Source organism: Carassius gibelio, chromosome A25 (assembly GCF_023724105.1).
Source record: "Carassius gibelio isolate Cgi1373 ecotype wild population from Czech Republic chromosome A25, carGib1.2-hapl.c, whole genome shotgun sequence".
Classification (NCBI taxonomy): domain Eukaryota; kingdom Metazoa; phylum Chordata; class Actinopteri; order Cypriniformes; family Cyprinidae; genus Carassius; species Carassius gibelio.
In genome coordinates, this window is record NC_068395.1 from 7,313,966 (window position 1) to 7,331,968 (window position 18,003).

General features: G+C 35.6%; 2 protein-coding genes across 3 annotated transcripts in view; both read left to right on the forward strand.

The window, feature by feature from the left end:
• Positions 1 to 8,745, forward strand: part of LOC127947040 (transcriptional enhancer factor TEF-1) — a 34,197-nt gene extending 25,452 nt beyond the window's left edge. For both annotated transcript variants that reach the window (XM_052543939.1, XM_052543940.1), the window contains 8 exons: positions 1,700 to 1,834; positions 1,960 to 2,000; positions 2,123 to 2,178; positions 2,913 to 3,037; positions 4,303 to 4,476; positions 5,562 to 5,702; positions 6,423 to 6,575; positions 6,699 to 8,745. In XM_052543939.1, coding sequence (XP_052399899.1) covers positions 1,700 to 1,834; positions 1,960 to 2,000; positions 2,123 to 2,178; positions 2,913 to 3,037; positions 4,303 to 4,476; positions 5,562 to 5,702; positions 6,423 to 6,575; positions 6,699 to 6,812 — 939 coding nt within the window. In that variant the 3' untranslated portion in view covers positions 6,813 to 8,745. The remainder of the gene's footprint in view (positions 1 to 1,699; positions 1,835 to 1,959; positions 2,001 to 2,122; positions 2,179 to 2,912; positions 3,038 to 4,302; positions 4,477 to 5,561; positions 5,703 to 6,422; positions 6,576 to 6,698) is intronic.
• A 2,002-nt stretch (positions 8,746 to 10,747) lies between these two features.
• On the forward strand, positions 10,748 to 14,396 carry LOC127947039 (ras association domain-containing protein 10-like). Its single transcript, XM_052543938.1, has one exon. It carries the CDS (start codon positions 10,963 to 10,965, stop codon positions 12,289 to 12,291), a length of 1,329 nt encoding a protein of 442 aa, XP_052399898.1. The 5' UTR covers positions 10,748 to 10,962; the 3' UTR covers positions 12,292 to 14,396.
• The last annotated feature ends 3,607 nt before the right edge of the window (positions 14,397 to 18,003 follow it).

Consider the following 18,003-nt stretch of genomic DNA (forward strand, 5'->3'; position numbering starts at 1 on the left):
GAAAGTCAAAGGCAGACATTATTCAGTATGAGTACAGTATCTATCCAGATGCAACATTTCCAGACTCTTATGCTCAAAGGGGGTACATAAAACAGTAAAAAATACAGTAGAACAGTTATATTGTAAAATATTATTATAATTTGAAATACTTCCTTTCTATTTAAATACATTTTAAAATGAATGTTATTCCTGTGATGCAAAGCTGAATTTTCAGCATCTTTACTCCACTCCTCAGTGTCACATGAGATCCTTCTGAAATCATTCTGATAACCTGATTTGGTGATCATGAAATATTTCTTAGTATTATCCATGTTGTGTAAGCCATGAAAAAATTTCTTTAGGATTCTTCTATTCTAGAAAGTCCAAAAGAACATCATTTATTTGAAATTCAAAGCTTTTGTAACATTATAAAAACCTAAATGTCTCTACTGTCACTTTTAAACTATTTAAAATGCTTTTGTTAATAAAAGTATTACTTTTTTTATCTTTCTGACATCATATATATATAGATTTTTTTTTTTTTTTTATCAATCTAATGTTGTATTAAAATAACAATAATTCTAAATTATCCTTGTACTATACAACATAATGCAAAGTGATGTGTTGATGCTGATGTTGATCTGAGGATGTCAAAGGATCATGCTTTTGAGCAGCTGTGGCATCTCGTGGTTAAAGAGTGAAATGACAAAACCCTTGATTCTTTTTCTTTCTTTAACTGTGGTGCTTTTGAAAGAGGGGGAATATGATTGGTTACTCATTTTATTTGGCAGTTTCTATGATGATACAAAAGGCTCTTCTTTAAGTATATGCGCTCCATCCTGCTAGGCCACAATGCAACACATTTATCAGACAGTCATGTGCTGTAGCTGACTGCTTGCATTTATACAGCACTTCTTACAAAAACAGAGCTAATGTTCTTCAGACAAGGTGTATTTATATACGTAAGTTTATCAACAAACATGAAAGTAAATGAGATCTTAATCACCACACAACAAATAACTAACAGTGATGATGATAAAAGCAAACAACAGCATTGAGCATAAAATCAAATCTAACCACATGATAGTGTTCCTGTAGCTAAAGTGGTAGAGCATTGCATTATCAAGCGCAAGGTTGGGGGTTCGATTCCCCAGGAACACATGATAGGTAAAAATTGATAGCCTGAATGCACTGCTTTGGATAAAATCGTCTGCTAAATGCATAATTTAATTTAACCACATGGTTTCCGTGCTGTGCATTCTCTAGTTACGGCAACATTTGAGGGATATTGGTGGCCTAAAATGTTTGTAGACTGGAAGTAACTCACATGTCGTAGTATCTTACAGTTTCGAGTTCATCACGTACAGTTTATCTCTGCTATATTCAGTACTCAGTGCTTACATAAAACTAAGTGTTTTATAGAAAGCAAATGTTAAGGTGAAGTTCTTTAGTTAATTCATTTTTAATATTTTCAGATTCAAAGGTCAAAAAACTATTTTCCCATTCATGTTGTATAGTGGAGCACGGCAGAGCAGTTTAAATGGGCATTATTTATTTTTCATGGCATCATGTCTTAAGGAGACAAATTCATTTAAAGAAATGACGGGAACCTTTGCCCTCGAGCCAGGGTTTGATTTTATTTCAAATAACAAAATAAATGAGGTTTTATAGCAGTAACAGTGCAGGGGCTAAATCTTCTCTGTGATGTGTGTCGTTGAAGGACCAGACCGTGAAGAATGATGCGATCAACAGGATGGCGGCCATGTCTTCAGCGCAGATCGTCTCGGCCACGGCCATCCACAGCCGGCTGGGGCTCGCGGGACTCCCTCGCCCCTCCTTACCTGGGGCGACAGGGGTAAGAGATGCCCCAGACCACTTTAAAAGCATCAGTGTCCATTTAAAGGACAAGCAGAAGAATATACCCATGCATTTGTATTGTTTTACACTATGACACTGCGATACATTTTACTCCTCTTCTAGATTTGGCAAGTGTCAACAGGGCAGCCTGGTTCCTCACAAGAGTAAGTGTATATAACTTAGATTAACTCAAATATACATGGTTGATTTTGTACATAATAAAATGTGTGCAAACCAATTCTTCATTAAAAATGACACCTTGTGATAATCACCTGTTGTTCCTCAGTGTGAAGCTGTTCGCACAGCAGAATTACCCCATCCAGACGACCACAGCCATCGCAGGTGTGTATATTCATGTCTAACAGATGCCTTTCAACTTAATGCATGTGCAAGTTTGCATTTACCTACTTAGATTTGGCATATTTTTTAAAGTATAATTCTGGCTCTTAGGTTTGCTTGCATTGGATCAAAACAGCTACTTTTTGTTTATTAATGCATTTATTAATTTATCAATAGTTTATTAATATTTTAAGAATTTATAAAATAATTATGTATAATATACATCAATTAATATTAAAGTTATGCTATCATATTAATATAATAAAAGAAGTGCATTACTTGGTGGAAAAAAATATTTAATTAATATCTATATTATTAATTTATAATATTGTTTATATAATATAATATAAATCAATAAAATTATATTAATTCTATCATATATATATATATATATATATATATATATATATATGTGTGTGTGTGTGTGTGTGTGTGTGTGTGTGTGTGTGTGACGTGCATTTATGAAATTTTTTTTATATATATTGTACAAATAAATGCTGTTATACTCTTATATTTATTAGTATTGTAATATATTATCATTATATTAACATTAAACATATTAATAAATGTATGTATATTATCATGTATCATTCAATGTAAGAAGTGCATTATGTGGTGTAACAATTCTGAATAAGAAATTACAGTATATTTATTCTGTTTAAATTACTCTTAATGGCTCTCATCTTCTTGTTTGAATACATCGCTCATATTTTGAAATGCTATGTTTGTGTGTGTAGCTTACGAGTCCCCCTCACCCCTGACAGCCGCAGGGCCGGCGTGGCACGGGCGCTCCATCGGCACATCTAAACTACGGCTGGTGGAGTTCTCCTCCTTCCTGGAGCATCAGCGGGACCCAGATTCTGTAAGTCAGCGCACGTACCCAGAACCACTGCAGAGACAGCGACAGAAGAGCAGCCTTGACCTGCTTCAGCAGCTACTCTAAAATACAGCTGCTTCACAGATTCACTGCTGAACAGCTGCATGTTTTACACACAACAAGCTCATTTCAGCAGCTCTGCCATTTTGATTACCTCATAAACATTATAAAATAATATGTAACATTTATTTTCAAATATTATATTTATAAAAATAAACATACTATTTTATATTTAAATTTATGCATTTAGCATACACATTTATCCAATTTTAAACACTCAGGTTTTTTTGTCAGTATGTGTGTTCCCTGGGAATTAAACCCATGACCTTTTGCGCTGCTAATGCAATCCTCTTTTATTAAATTGATTGACAAATGACATTTATTAAATTGATATATAAATAATATTACTGTAAATAATACAAACATTTGATAGACTCGAGCACATGCAGGTTGCCAGATTGACGACAGAAACACGAACGAGTGCACATGACAATGAATGAAATTAAATAAGCTGTGTTTTCTGCCAACTTGCAGCCGGGGGGGGTGCTGAAATACACTTGGGTAAACTGACAGTGGGCGGGTTCCACAAACCAAAACAGACACTGACATTCCGGGACGAAACGCACATTTTCAAAGGAGAGTAACTAACTTTAGATTTGATTTCAGATAAACAAGTAGTTTAACTTAGCATGTTTCTTAAATATCTGCAAACATATTATGGTATTTGTATGCTTTAGTAGAGTCAAAAACGTACATACAGCCTCTTTAAGTGTATCAGAGTGATGCTAAATGTCCTATTTAAGCACTAATCTGACAGACAAGAAAATGAAGACAAAAAAGCATGTGTAGATTAAAAGTGAGACCCGGGAAGAACTTCTCGAGACCTACAGGTTACTATCCATACTTTGCCGTCCGTGTTAATGCAGACCTGTGCAATCGATCATGTTGGCAGCATCTCTATGAAATGCTTGTCCCTCTGGACTGGCGTGACAGCGGCTATTAATCTTGCATTTGTAGCCATACGCAGAACGAGTTGCGTTCTCAATACAGTCGTCCAGGCACACACACCAAACGTTCAGCATTGGGAACGTACAGTACCTGCAATCTGAAACACTTCACACATTTTCCACAAAAACAACATTTGGGCAACAAACATCTTAAGAAGCTATTCTTTCGCAAAATAGCATGTTAGTTAATTTTCTATAGCCAGTATTAATGTTCTCTTGATTTAATTCCATCTCTTTCTGCAGTACAACAAGCATCTGTTTGTGCACATCAGCCAGACGAATCATTCGTACAGCGATGCGCTCCTGGAGTCAGTGGACATACGTCAAATCTACGACAAATTTCCTGAGAAGAAGGGTGGGCTGAAGGAGCTGTTTGGAAAAGGACCTCAGAACGCCTTCTTCCTGGTCAAATTCTGGGTTAGTCTTCATCATTTGAGCGGCTGAGTCATAGCATAGCTGACACGTGGTGCTCACGCAAACAATACAAATTGTTAGAATTGATCATTATTTAAATTTTTTTTTTTAATTAACTGATGATGGCTGATCTGGGTAAAATCTGTTTATTTAAAAAATAAACTTCTATGATGTAAAAGCAGCCAACGTCGAAGCAGCAGCCGTATACCAGCATTATGTCATCAAGTCACCTTTATTTATATAGCGCTTTTAACAATACAGATTGTCAAAGCAACTGTACAGCATTAATTAGGAAAATAGTGAATCAATAATGCAAAAAGACAACAGTAAACACTCGTTTTTCAGTTAAAGGTAGTTCATCATTGAATTATGTAGGTTGCACTGCTCAAATTTCAGCACCAGCTGTTGAAAACCCGAAAGTCTGTTGAGCACTAGTCACCTGCATCAGATTGAATTGAGGCAGCTGAACTGGTTCAACGCGTTCCTGTTTGCTCAAAGAGCTGTGTTAAAGCCAGCAGCGGCGCATTTAATCCAGGGTGGTCTGAATGTGAAACAGCGCACGCTGTCCTTTAATACTGCTGATGCTGGATTTGATAGGGAGCCTTTATTTGAACACCTGCCGCTCTGAGCGACAGGTGCAAGCGCATGAGCGCACCAGACCACCACATCCTGTTCAGACTCGTAGAAAGCACATTCAAACACCGCTCTCTGGAGGTTAACACTTATTACATGTTCACATCAGATACTAGCTTTGGATGGTGGTCTGTGCTGGCCAATCGAATGATGCACTCTGTTTTGAAATAAACTTGTAAAAAAGTTTAATTAAATGCAGCTGTAAAAAAAAAAAAAAAACGACACCAGTGATTCCAGTTGCATGTGGCCTTGATGGATATCACAGGAGGCTCTCTTCACAGCTTAAAGTAACCAAAGAATTTACTGTTGACATAAAGCACCTTTTATTTATTCACATCTGACAGATTTGCTCAACTGTAAACCCTAGGGTGGAATTCAACACATTTTCTTTTGTAAATGTTTTCTCTCCATCTGTTTATGGATTGTCACTGAGCTTTTATCTGATGTGTCCACAGGCCGACCTCAACTGTAACATCCTGGAGGATTCTGGCGCATTCTACGGCGTGACCAGTCACTACGAGAGCTCAGAGAACATGACCATTACCTGCTCAACAAAGGTCTGCTCCTTTGGGAAACAAGTGGTTGAAAAAGTTGAGGTGAGGAGATCAAATAAAGCTTTTGTATAAAAGTTGTTCATAGACATCAAAATTAAGTTAAATTTACTATATCTACATTTTATTTTATGCCATATTACTATTAATTTGTTTAATTTCTGTACAATTTTATTAACATTTCATTTTCCATTAACTTAACTTCATGTAATAATTTATTTATGATATAGTAATATTTTAAATCATCACAATGTAACATTTAAAATACAATATACTATTTAATTTTATATGTAATATATTGTAATGTAAAATTTTCAATCATATATACAGTACAAAAAACAACATTTGTAAAATAAATATTTTAAATAATTTAAAATATTAAATTTTTTAAACTTCATTTTTCTAGTATCTTTTTATCTTTAATAGTGTCATGGTTTCAATGGTTAATATGTATTTTTTATATACAATTATATGTATTTTTAAAGTTAAATTAATATATTAAGCATTATATGTTTTATTTAATATAATATTTAATTTTATATTTTTAAAAAATTGAATTTACCACACAATATTAATATTATTATAATGTAAATGTTTATATGTACACATATATTTGTCCACATGCATTATAATATATAATTTTTATTTTTGTGTAATATATTGTAATTGTATTCAATTTAAAATATGCATGCTATTATACAAATGTTAACAGTATTCATATAAAAAATTGTATTTAAATAATTAACTTTTTGTCTCCTACGGTAGACGGAGTATGCGCGGTTTGAGAACGGACGTTTTGTGTACAAGATCAACCGGTCTCCCATGTGTGAATACATGATCAACTTTATCCATAAGCTCAAGCACCTGCCTGAGAAGTACATGATGAACAGCGTACTAGAAAACTTTACCATCCTACTGGTAGGTCCCACAATTCCCATCTCATTTGGAAATGCACATGTATAAATATGAATGTCTTCAGCATCAAATGCACTCTTGTGTTGCTGATTACTAAATGCATCGATTCCTGCACCGTTCCCGCAGGTGGTGACGAACAGAGAAACTCAAGAGACCCTACTGTGCATAGCCTGTGTGTTCGAGGTGTCCAACAGCGAGCACGGCGCTCAGCATCACATCTACAGACTGGTCAAAGACTGAATCTCCTCGACTCACACGAGCACAACTAAGAGCAGACAGCCAGCGACCCGCTGCCCACAGAGAGTGAAAAAACCTCAACAGGGGTAGACTTTCAATTCACTGAGGCTTCTAGGCTACACAGCTGATGACCGGACTAAGAAAAGCCTTTGAATGACTCACGACCTCATGTTAAGTGGATGTGCCTCTTTCAGTCCCACCCAGAAGGCTTTTGTCATGTTTTGGGTGAGGTCTGCAATGAATAATTACATTACAATTCGTTTATCACTTGTGTATTTTTCTTAAACCTGTTGTATGGGTGAAATGGTACGGTTTTGTTACTTTGTTCAGATGTCTGTTTAACTTGGTTGATGTTTTAAACCAACATTGTGTTTTTGAGAGAACATTGCTTATATAAAATCGTATTGTCATAGTACATGGAAGCTTTTTTCTGTTGTTCAACCTTTTATTCTCACTACATTTCTTCGCCCCTGGTATTTTTTGACGGTAATGAAAGAGCATAAAAAGGTACTGTATTATTTATGTGGAACTACCTGCCTTACTCTGCACATGGGCTGTTCCAGTGTGACCTACAGTTATATATACGAAAACACTAAGAAACAGACCATTTTCTTAATAGAAACTTTAAAAACAACAACAAAATTCAACCTTTAAGTTGTTTATTTCAGAATTTACTTTGCATTTAAAGCTTATGTAATGTAATTTTCTGTTTAAAGTCAAATCCCATATAAAGAGACTGTGAGTAAAGCCGTTCGTCGCTTAATTTTCGCGAAAACGATAATGATTTTCATTTGCGTCATAAAAAATTCCCTCATTTGTTTTGAACGACCCGCCTCGACCAATGGCGTGAGTTGGGGGCGGGGTTTCCCGTTCCATCAATGACGTATTCCGAAAGCTGTTCTGAAAACAAATATTTGTTTTTAAAATTCCACTAGATGGCGCTACTGGCGCAAAAATTACATTTTTCTTCTCATTAACATATCATATAAGAACAGGCTACACAAGAAAAGGAATTTATATAGCAAAATCACCAAAGCATATTGTGCCTTAGTGTTTATCATCGCAGACTTCGTCTAACTGTGAGTAAAAGCAGGCTGTATAACCTCACTTAAAAGTATGTATTTGGTCCCACATTTTTGTCAAGCCAGTCTAAGCAAAGTTATGTGTCATCTTTCTCTCTTACACCAAATAAACACATTCTATAACTTCTATTCATGCCAAGTGAAAGGTGTTGAAAGTGCCTTTTGTGTTATTCCAGCTCAGAATTGTTTTGGACACCAAAAAATAAATGAAAAAATTGAGTCAGATTTGGATTCTATCACCATAATGCCTTTGACATTTTAAAAGCGGGGAGAAAAAAAACATTAAAACTAAATCTGATAGAAAAATTTTATGTTGGAAGGATAAATAAATTTTAGTTGGAATCAAATGACAGATCAGGAATTTCTTATCTGTAATAAGAAGCAGTTCGTTATGGTGTCATGTATATAGCGGAAAGTATTTCATGTACATTAAAGGCATCAAGTGAAGTGACTTTAATTACAAAGACAAGCAGACAAATGAGTGACAGTTCACGTGATTAAAGAGCTGTCATTACTCTGGGTAAAATGACTCCTCAATCTGAATCAAACTGTTGATCTCAGTCTTATTTAATTCAGTCTTGTATTGTTTTTGTTTTTTTGTCAGCCATGTTTTACATGATTTGCAGAGAATCTGTTAGTAAAATGAGCATTTAAATAGAACACTATTGTATATGATACAGTTCTTGTATGTTTGTTTGATTTTTCAGAATCTTTTGTCTGGAGAGCACTGAAACGTTCAGTCTGGTAGCTTTTTGTTTAATAGGTGCACTCATGTCAAAATGATTGTTTTTTCCGTTGTGTATATTTTCCTTGAGGGGATGAAAAAAATAAACTTTTAGTGTTTGCACTGCAAACTGTTTTGCTTTGCGTTTCTATATTCTCTCCTGCACTAAATTATCAGTAGCATGCTTGTTGTTTTTGAGAAACAAATATATCACCACCAGTATGAATGACATGGCTTGTTTTGATGGAGTCTAGGGGATAAAAAAAAAAAAAAAAACATAAGTAAGGCTTCTTACAATCACTAGGTGGCAGTACATTGTAAATAATGACATGCTACACTAGCGTTGTCTTCAACGTACTACCTTTTCCACAAATACTTTATTCCTTTTACAAAATAAAGTTCAATACATATTAAATAAATATTATTATACTACATAAAATGTTATAATTATTATGTATAATAATTATACATTTAATGATGAAAATAATTATAGAATTATGAATATAATCACATTATTATTATTATTACTATATATACTATTATTATTATTATATACTGTCATATTTCACTGAACATTGAGCGCTGGACCCGCTAAAGAACAGAAATATTGACAATGATTTGGTCGATAACTTATAAATGGCCAATAATATATTAGAAGTAGCTAAACTGTAAAAAAAAAAAAAAAGATTTACGTAGAATTCTACAAGTGAATTTAGACATCACACTGTAATTCACACGTTTCATTTTTTCATTCATTTTCAATTTGCTCGAGATTAAATTTAACAGTAATATTTAATTATTGTGATTTTAAATATTAACGTGTATCGTGTGTACACATACACACACACGCACACACACACACACACAGATTGTAAGAATATAAATAATAATAATAGTATTATTATTATCAGTAGTACTATATGTTGACAGCTCTATATTAGCACATAATATAGATCTCAATATAATCCTGACGGTTTATTTCACCAGGACAGTTGTCTTTTGCCCTCACTCATCCGGAGATATTACATCTTAAATCTGCACTGACCGATGGGAAATCTGAACATCCAGTTATGCACAGCTGGTTATGTTATAGTCACTGACCTTTTTCAGACTTACAATAATAAACCTCCCTCTAGTGAACTACTTTACAGGCTTAACATTATACAGGGCTACAGTGAATATCATATTTGATCAAACGTACGTCATGAATAGATGTAGGCTAGCAATTTACACAACTAGTAAAACCAATAATATTAACAAAGATAACAGGTTTTATATTGTTTTATATATATTTGCTGAACTGTGTTTTTAGGACAAGGGTATTTTCTTATATTATGTTATTTTCTCATTGGGCCAAGCTGTCATTTGTTTTAAATGTTACATATTTATGCAGGCTAATTACAAGGTTCCCAAACGTTTTTGTCATCCAAACCTTTTTGACCTGAATATTTACTTAAATAAAAACCTCATGAAATTTTAAGTTAATATTTCACAACACATTTAACAACACATTCAGTGTTCACAGTTCTCTGTTGGTTAATTACATGCAGGTAAACTAAGAAGATATGTAACTGTTTGCAAGCTTTTTATTTTGTTTTCTTATCATTTCTTTTAATTTGATATTTTGATATAAGTATTAGCTTTTGATTCTCTGATGCAGCTTGATTCATGTGGGTAAACTAATAAAATGTCAAGGGTTATATTTATTTATTTTTAATTTGAAATTTTGTATTGTAATTATTATTATTATTATTCTTGTTCTCTGAATTTTATTAATTACATGCAGGTAAACTAATACAATTTCAACTTTTATAGCCTATAGAATCTTGTATTTTTCATTTATGTTTTAAATGAAAAATTTATTTTTTAATTTTTATGAAGTTATTATTTGTACTTTTTATTGTACTTGTACTTTTTGTGAACTCGCAATGCCTTTCCCATATTCAGTCCTGTGACAACAAGCCCCGTTGTTGGTCAACGTTTGTTCTGTGAAATTTATTTTTCCCCTGCGCAATAATGTCGGAAATGTTCAGATGCATTTTTGCTTTAAAAAACTCATGCTGTAAATGGAATAAAAAAGTGACAACTATCCCCTATTTTCACAGCATGTGTTTATGCTCATCTGAGTGCATTATTATCTGTTAAGAGTGAAGTTGGAGTTTAACGTCATGTGATGTTGGGACTCGACGGGGTGGTGCCTGGGTGCTCAGAACCACGCTGCTGTAGTTCAGAGACAAACACAACTGGGTGAAGAGCGCGCGGGGCGAGTCTCTCTAGTTTTACCGCGTCTAACAATCTCTGAATGTCAGAGTGGAAAGTAAAACTGGTTCCGGGGACTTCGATGTAAATGATCATGGAACAAGAGGAGAGCAAAATCTCGGTGTGGGTATGCCGGGAGGAGAAACTGGTGTCCGGGCTGTCCAGACGCACCACCTGCGCGGACCTAGTGAAAGTGCTGCTGGAGGACCAGAACTTCCAGAAAGGCGCGATGCTCACCGGTCCTCCGCAATCGTACTGTATCGTGGAGAAATGGAGAGGTTTTGAGCGCATTCTGCCGAATAAAACCAAAATCCTGCGGCTGTGGAGCGCCTGGGGCGACGAGCAGGAGAATGTGCGCTTCGTCCTGGTCAGGAGCGACGCGTCGCTGCCCAACAGCGGGCCGAGGAGCGCCGAGGCGCGGGTCGTGCTCAGCAAAGAGAGCCCTTGTCCTACCAGAGCCACCATGCAGATCTCACAGGAAAAACAGCGGAGGATTGTGCGAAAGGCTTTTAGAAAGTTGGACAAAATGAATAGGAAGAAAGAGGAGGCTTCGAAAGACAAATCATCGGCGGGGAAAATGGAAACGCTCGTGCATCTCATAGTTTCGCAGGATCATACAATCCGACAGCAGATACAGCGAATAAAAGAGCTGGATAATGAAATCGAAAGGTGTGAATCAAAAGTTCACTTTGACAGAATGAAAATACACGGCGTAAACTACGTGCAAGACACTTATTTGCTCGAGCAAGGCTTGGATGCAGATTCCAGCGCGCGTCCGGACGCGTCCTTTGCGCAGTTTGAGGAATACGCGGCGCGCTGCGACCAAGTCATTCAACTTCAGGAGGAACTAGCCGAGAGGGAGGCTCTGATGGAGATACTTACAGGTGAAATACAAGAAGAGCTCAACCACAGGTGGATGAGACGACGACAGGAGCAGCTTTCCAACAAAGACGCGGAGAGCACTGGAGAACAAACGGCTTTCAAGGTGACTTCGGTTCCCGAGGAGCCGGACCCAGTCGTTCCGGACCTCCTAACAGACAATGGACTCCAATTAGAGGAGGAGAGGATCAAAACACAACTGGATACGAGTTTATACATCGGACTGCGCTTGAACACCGATCTGGAGACGGTGAAGAGCGACTTAGATATGAGTCAGGAGCTTTTGGACGCGAAGGAAAAGGAGTTGAGGGAATTACTCGAAAAGGTTCACAGCTTGGACGAGTTGGACGTGAAACAGGCGGATGACAGCAAAGACATTGGAGAATCTGAACAACTGCCGTCCATAGACAATGTTTGGGTAGAGCAGGCGAGGGGACTGTCCAAAACATGCATCAATGATGATGATTCGGACACCGGATTGAGTTCAATGCACAGCCAGGACTCGGATAACGCGCCTGTTTGCGAGTCACTTGTGTGACAGACAAGATTTCGCGAATGTTCTCTCTTCATAAGAGAGGAACGCATGTCAATTATACCAGTCTAGTGTTATGATCACCTCACTCTCTAATTGCCTCACTCATACACATGGAGAATAGCTAAGGTGCAGTTGATCAAATTATAACGGATTAACCAATGCATAGACTGTCCACTGCGTGCTGACTAATGTAATACCAATAGAATTAGAGTTTTGTGGTATATATATATAATGTTAAATATACATTGTTAAATATTGATGACTCAACCTGCACTATACTAAACTCAGATGAGCTCTAGAAACAAGTAGTTAAAACATTATAATTCTTGGCTGAGATGTACCTTAAATCTATTGGCTATTTAAAAATAAAAAAGTATGAGGCTTTCAATATGCCTTTTATAAACAGGAAATATGTAAAGAGAGGAAAGAAATGAGTGCAGCTGTAGTTACATCATAAACTTGAACGATAATTTGCTAGTCAGTTGCAGGTGGTATTTAGGGGGTGGGGCATTCTGACTCTATTTAGCATCTGATTGGACAAAAATCTGTGTTGTGCAAGATGAGTTTTACCAGATTTTTTTTTAAGTTTTGCATACAGAATTCCTCATAGCTAACAAGCATGGACTAAATACCACAAAACTCTACAGAATTATTTATTGTACAACATTTAGGCAGATATCTGCATTAAGCAACTATGAGCTAATCACTTCTATTTTCATCAGAACAATTTGCTATCAGCTTTTACTCACGGAATCAATTTGTATAACCAGAAAACATCATGAGCAGTAATTTAAGTTTTGGGAATCAAAAAGTGCATGCAACGGACTGTTATTTGTCTGAGGAGCTGAAGCGTGCATGCCCTGTTTGTTCACAGTAAAGAGGAAGACTAAAGCGATTTCACTGAGACTGCTCCAATTAAATCAAATGCACAGTCTTCTAAACATACTTTGCTGTTGATGTTTCTGGTTAAGTATTTTTTGTTCTTCTTTATACACATATTTTTTTTTAGTCACAAGGGACCTTTAAGGATCAAATGATCATTTTGTCATTGATTAAACTTACTCAGTACATACAATTTCTCCATTGCAACTAATAGCAAAATTATCAGGTGGAGCACCCAAATATGTTTTTGAATGCTGTTGCAGCATTTAATCTCAATTTGTTGGGTCATTTATTAATTATATCTTTATATCAATTAGAACGTCAAACTTTAAAATTTCTTGCCGATGCAGTACAAACACCTTATAAAAAACAAAGTCATACTCACTTAAAACATGCCAGAAACTGTAGATATTACTCCAGCATGAGCTCAGCATCATAACCAACACAGAGTTTCTTAAGTTTGGGCAGGGCATCCATCCAACGCAATGCAGCAGAGTCACCGAGTTCAGGGATTCTGTGGTGTATGAAGAGGATTTAAGAGTTAAGCTTTAAATGTGATGTTTTAAAACAGAGGAAGAAAAGGGAAAGAACCGCCCTCCCACTTCATTCTCAAATTCGTTGAGTTAAAGAGATGAATTATGACATTTGGAAAAGCCCTAATATGTCAGCTTCCTCCGAATCTGCAGATACATCTCCGGTTTTATGTTCCATCTCTACAAACTTTAAATCGTCAAAACAATCAAATAAAAATGGAATAAAAGTCATCTGTTTATGTTCTAAATTAGAGCCATTTATTTGCGGATTAATAATTAGCCCTTTAAAATTAGGCAAATCTATCAGAAGTCATATAAAAGGGTCTGGTTTTCATGCTGGCAGCAGTGAGTTCTGTGATTAAAGTCAAAGAAGAGGAGGAGGAGGGGGACAGATGATAAAGCGCCATTAATCTGGATAGAATTGAACCATTTCAAATAAACAACAGCTCTGACGGGTTTGGAAGAGATTCAAGAACAGCTGGACGAGCAGAGATGAACAGTGTGCCGATGTGGGACAAACAGCGGCTGTGTTGAATCAGGCGACACGCTGAGAATGACATTCAACAAAACCTTCAGGATTATTCTTGGAATCGCAGGAACTGCTGTACTGTACAAATGTAGATCTAATGTTTGCCATTATTTATTGTCCTGTGTATCTGTATAAAATAAAAGCAGGGGTTTTGTGACGATAAACCAGTGTTTAATTATAATAGGTGCAGAGCCAACACAGACTCATTACACAAGCGTAACTGAGCACAGTTTTGTCAAATGCATGTCATTCAAAAAGTCCTTTAAGTACTTAAAATTACGTCTCACAAGGAGACAGCAATTCAAGAAAGTTCATTTCAAAGGTGCACGTTCAATAACCGCTGTCATTCATTACAGGAAGTGATGCGTGAATGATTGACACGTGAAAGAAATACCTCAAAGGCAAAAAAGTGTGTCCGTTTTGAACTTGGCATCAAAGTCAATAATTGTTGTCTTAGATTTAGATTACCACAGCAAAACAAACACATGCTGTGAACCTCTCAGGCTAGAATTAAACTGCCATTGTTAGCAGTATGTAGCATTTAACAAAGTAAAACAGGCTAAGCAGCTTTTATTGTAAGGAATGATTATTCTGTTTTTCTTGTTAAGGAACTTTAGGTTACCAAAGCAACCATTACAAACAAAACTCCTCTTTATTTGGTCCATCATACATACATATACTGTGCACATACATGCATATTACTGTATATATATATATATATATATATATATATATATATATATATATATATATATATATATATATATATGTGTGTGTGTGTGTCATATATATATATATATATATATATATATATATATATATATATATATATATATATATATATATATATATATATATATATATATATATCATGTGTCATAACTTGACAGTGCATATTCTAGAAATGAAGCAAGAAGCTATGCAATATTCACACTAAGCAATATGTAAAAGTACCATATGAAATATAAAAAAGGTTTGAGAGAGCACATACGCACCCAACTATATTATAAAAAAGGGGTGCGTATGTGAGAAGGCTCTCCATGGATGTTTCAAAATACAGTGTGAAAAGCTCTGCTATGACACATCTGCACATGCACACGCAGACAGATTGAGCACTGAAATCTCTCAAAGACATCATATGCACCCTCGTGTGACTTGCAAAAGAAGATTATAAATAATAGTCTCCTCGGACAATACCTCAAGAGAAGATTAAGTTTGAACGGTAGTGAAGGTTAGCTCAATTCAAAACACAATGCACACAGACGAGATGGAAAAAATTATTTTAACAAATAATCACAAAGATGAGTTTATTTCCACCTGTTCTGATGTGATTTTTTTTTGTTTTTTGTTTTTTGCATTGTATCAGTACTGTATTTCCACTCAGATTATGCTTGGAACAATGTTGCAAACAATACAATTATACTAGAAGACAATAATATATTAGAAATACAAAAAAATGAGAACTACTAAATAAGGTAGATAAATTGATTGCAATCTCATGAATCAGAATGCATAAACATTTTCATAAACTGTGTTTTCATTGAATGTGGGAAGAGAATTGTAGTATCAAGAGGACATCCAAAATAAGGCGTTTATTTCTCTACATTTAACCACAGTGATTTACAGTAAAGGAATGTGAGTTTGTAAAAAGGATTACTCATTTACAAAAGGTAAACTCATCTGGCCTGGTGCCTTGATGCCAGTGACAGCCAAAGACAAACCCAGTCAATGAGGAAACTAGTTTTAGCTGAGACACAATGTTCCTCAGAACATGTTTTTTATGGTGTTCTACTTCACTGCATTGTAATCGTGTTTCTATGTTAAAATGTGTTACTTATCGGAAGCACATTTCCACCATGCAATTAAAAATAAAACAGATGTCTTATCTGACAATTTTGATTTTTTTTAAGCATCAGAATCGTGAGATGTAAACTCAGATTAGCCTATTTTGGATGTTGCAGCATTTTTTAGTAAAAAAAAAAGTCAAGACGCAGGGAATGAGAAAACACGTTTTGTGTGTGTGTGTGTGCAAGTTGAACTACTTTCAAAACAGTGAAAAAATGCAACAGTAAAATACAAATGCAGAAAAAAAAACAAGAAAAAAACAAACAATGCTCTCTGTGTGACAGGATGACATTGTGACAAGACTTTCACACTTCCTTTGTTCTCCCAGAGCACCTGTGTTTGACGCTGAGCTCCATCTGCACTACAGTACAGTCTCAAATTGAAAACACACAGGGTGGAGGAAGACTCAAGGGGCATTGAACAGGTTTTCAGAAGAACAAGTTGGGGCACTTGCTCCGGAAAAAAAAAGAAAAAAAAAAACAACGAACTTGCTTCCACTTCTCCTGTCAACGATCGTAATCTCAAATCAGAGTCACTAATCTTAGCCTGTATGCAACCTGGAGGTGAACAACCACAATGCAAGCATTCTTAATTGAATAAAAAAACTAGAGGAAGAACACTCGTCTTTTTATATTTCTTGTCAAATGTCAAAATATGGTTTGAAGAATTAGCTAATTGCTTGTGCATTCTTCACCTGACCCTGAAGAGAAAAAAATAAATGCATGCTGACAGATGATGGGATTATTGCTTTCAAATGATCTCTTGCATCACGACTAATTGGGTTTCTAATCACATGAAGAAAGAACTTGGATATAGCTAATGACAGGGTCTCTGCAGGATTTTTAACCGAGTTCACATTTAAAAGTTTTTATTTCTTTTTTATATTGGTCTGTACAAAAACAGCAGATTGGCTGATTGAAAATGCACATTCATTCTCTGCCAAAGAGGTTTTCCCGGTAACAGCTGTCAATTAAGCAGCGCAGCATCTGACTTTAAATGTGCAGCGCTCATTTATTCAATTAAATCATAGCCTTACGAAGTTTAATCATCACATTAAGCCATATCACAAATCTAGTCTATACGTCCTCAAACTTAAGGCATCATGAAATCCTAATTAAGACTTTCTTGTAGCATTTAATACTTTTTGAGGAGCCACGGAAACCCTGTAATAAAAATAATTACAGATAAGCATGAAAAATCCAGTCAGGTGACATTATGAGTAAACTCATAAAATCTGTCTGGAGAAACAAAATTGTTCTTTTTCTCGGGGCTGAAGATGCAAGACTGGGTCAAAATGAATGTGTTGAAATGTGCTGGATGCTCATTTTAATGCTCATAAATCCCATAATGTGAATCTCAGGAAGCAGATGGCTTTTCGCCTTTTCCTGTAGAATGTTAATGCACTGATGAAACGAGGAACAGAAATGAAGCGGGAGTGTGTGTGCAGGTTATTTTAAAAGAGAAGACCAGAATTTCAGTCTCTTGTTGCACCTGGTTTTCCCTCCTTTTATTCCAGGAACCCACACAATCATTTAGGAGAAAATAAACTGTTAAGAGTTATTAAAACCACAGGCTTTATTCAACCTGAACTATTAATCTTACAATGTCCATCACAGCTAGTTATCTGACATATTTATATTAAACTGCACACTTTGTAAATAAAATACCTGCACACTAATTACATACCTGTACATTTATCTAAACAAATATCTTTTTTATTCTTCTATTTTTACTTCTATACTTCCATTTCTGTATATATAGTACATTATTTAATCTTTTGATTTCTTTTTTATATTAAAAGGGAAAGTGAGATTCAGCCAAGTATGGTGACCCATACTCAGAATTCATGCTCTGCATTTAACCCATCTAAAGTGCACACACACAGACCAGTGAATACACACACACACACACACACACACTGTGAAC

What these genes read in the sequence shown, in the direction of transcription:
- LOC127947039 (XM_052543938.1), top strand. Translation starts at nt 10,963, where the DNA reads ATGATCATGGAACAAGAGGAGAGCAAAATCTCGGTGTGGGTATGCCGG.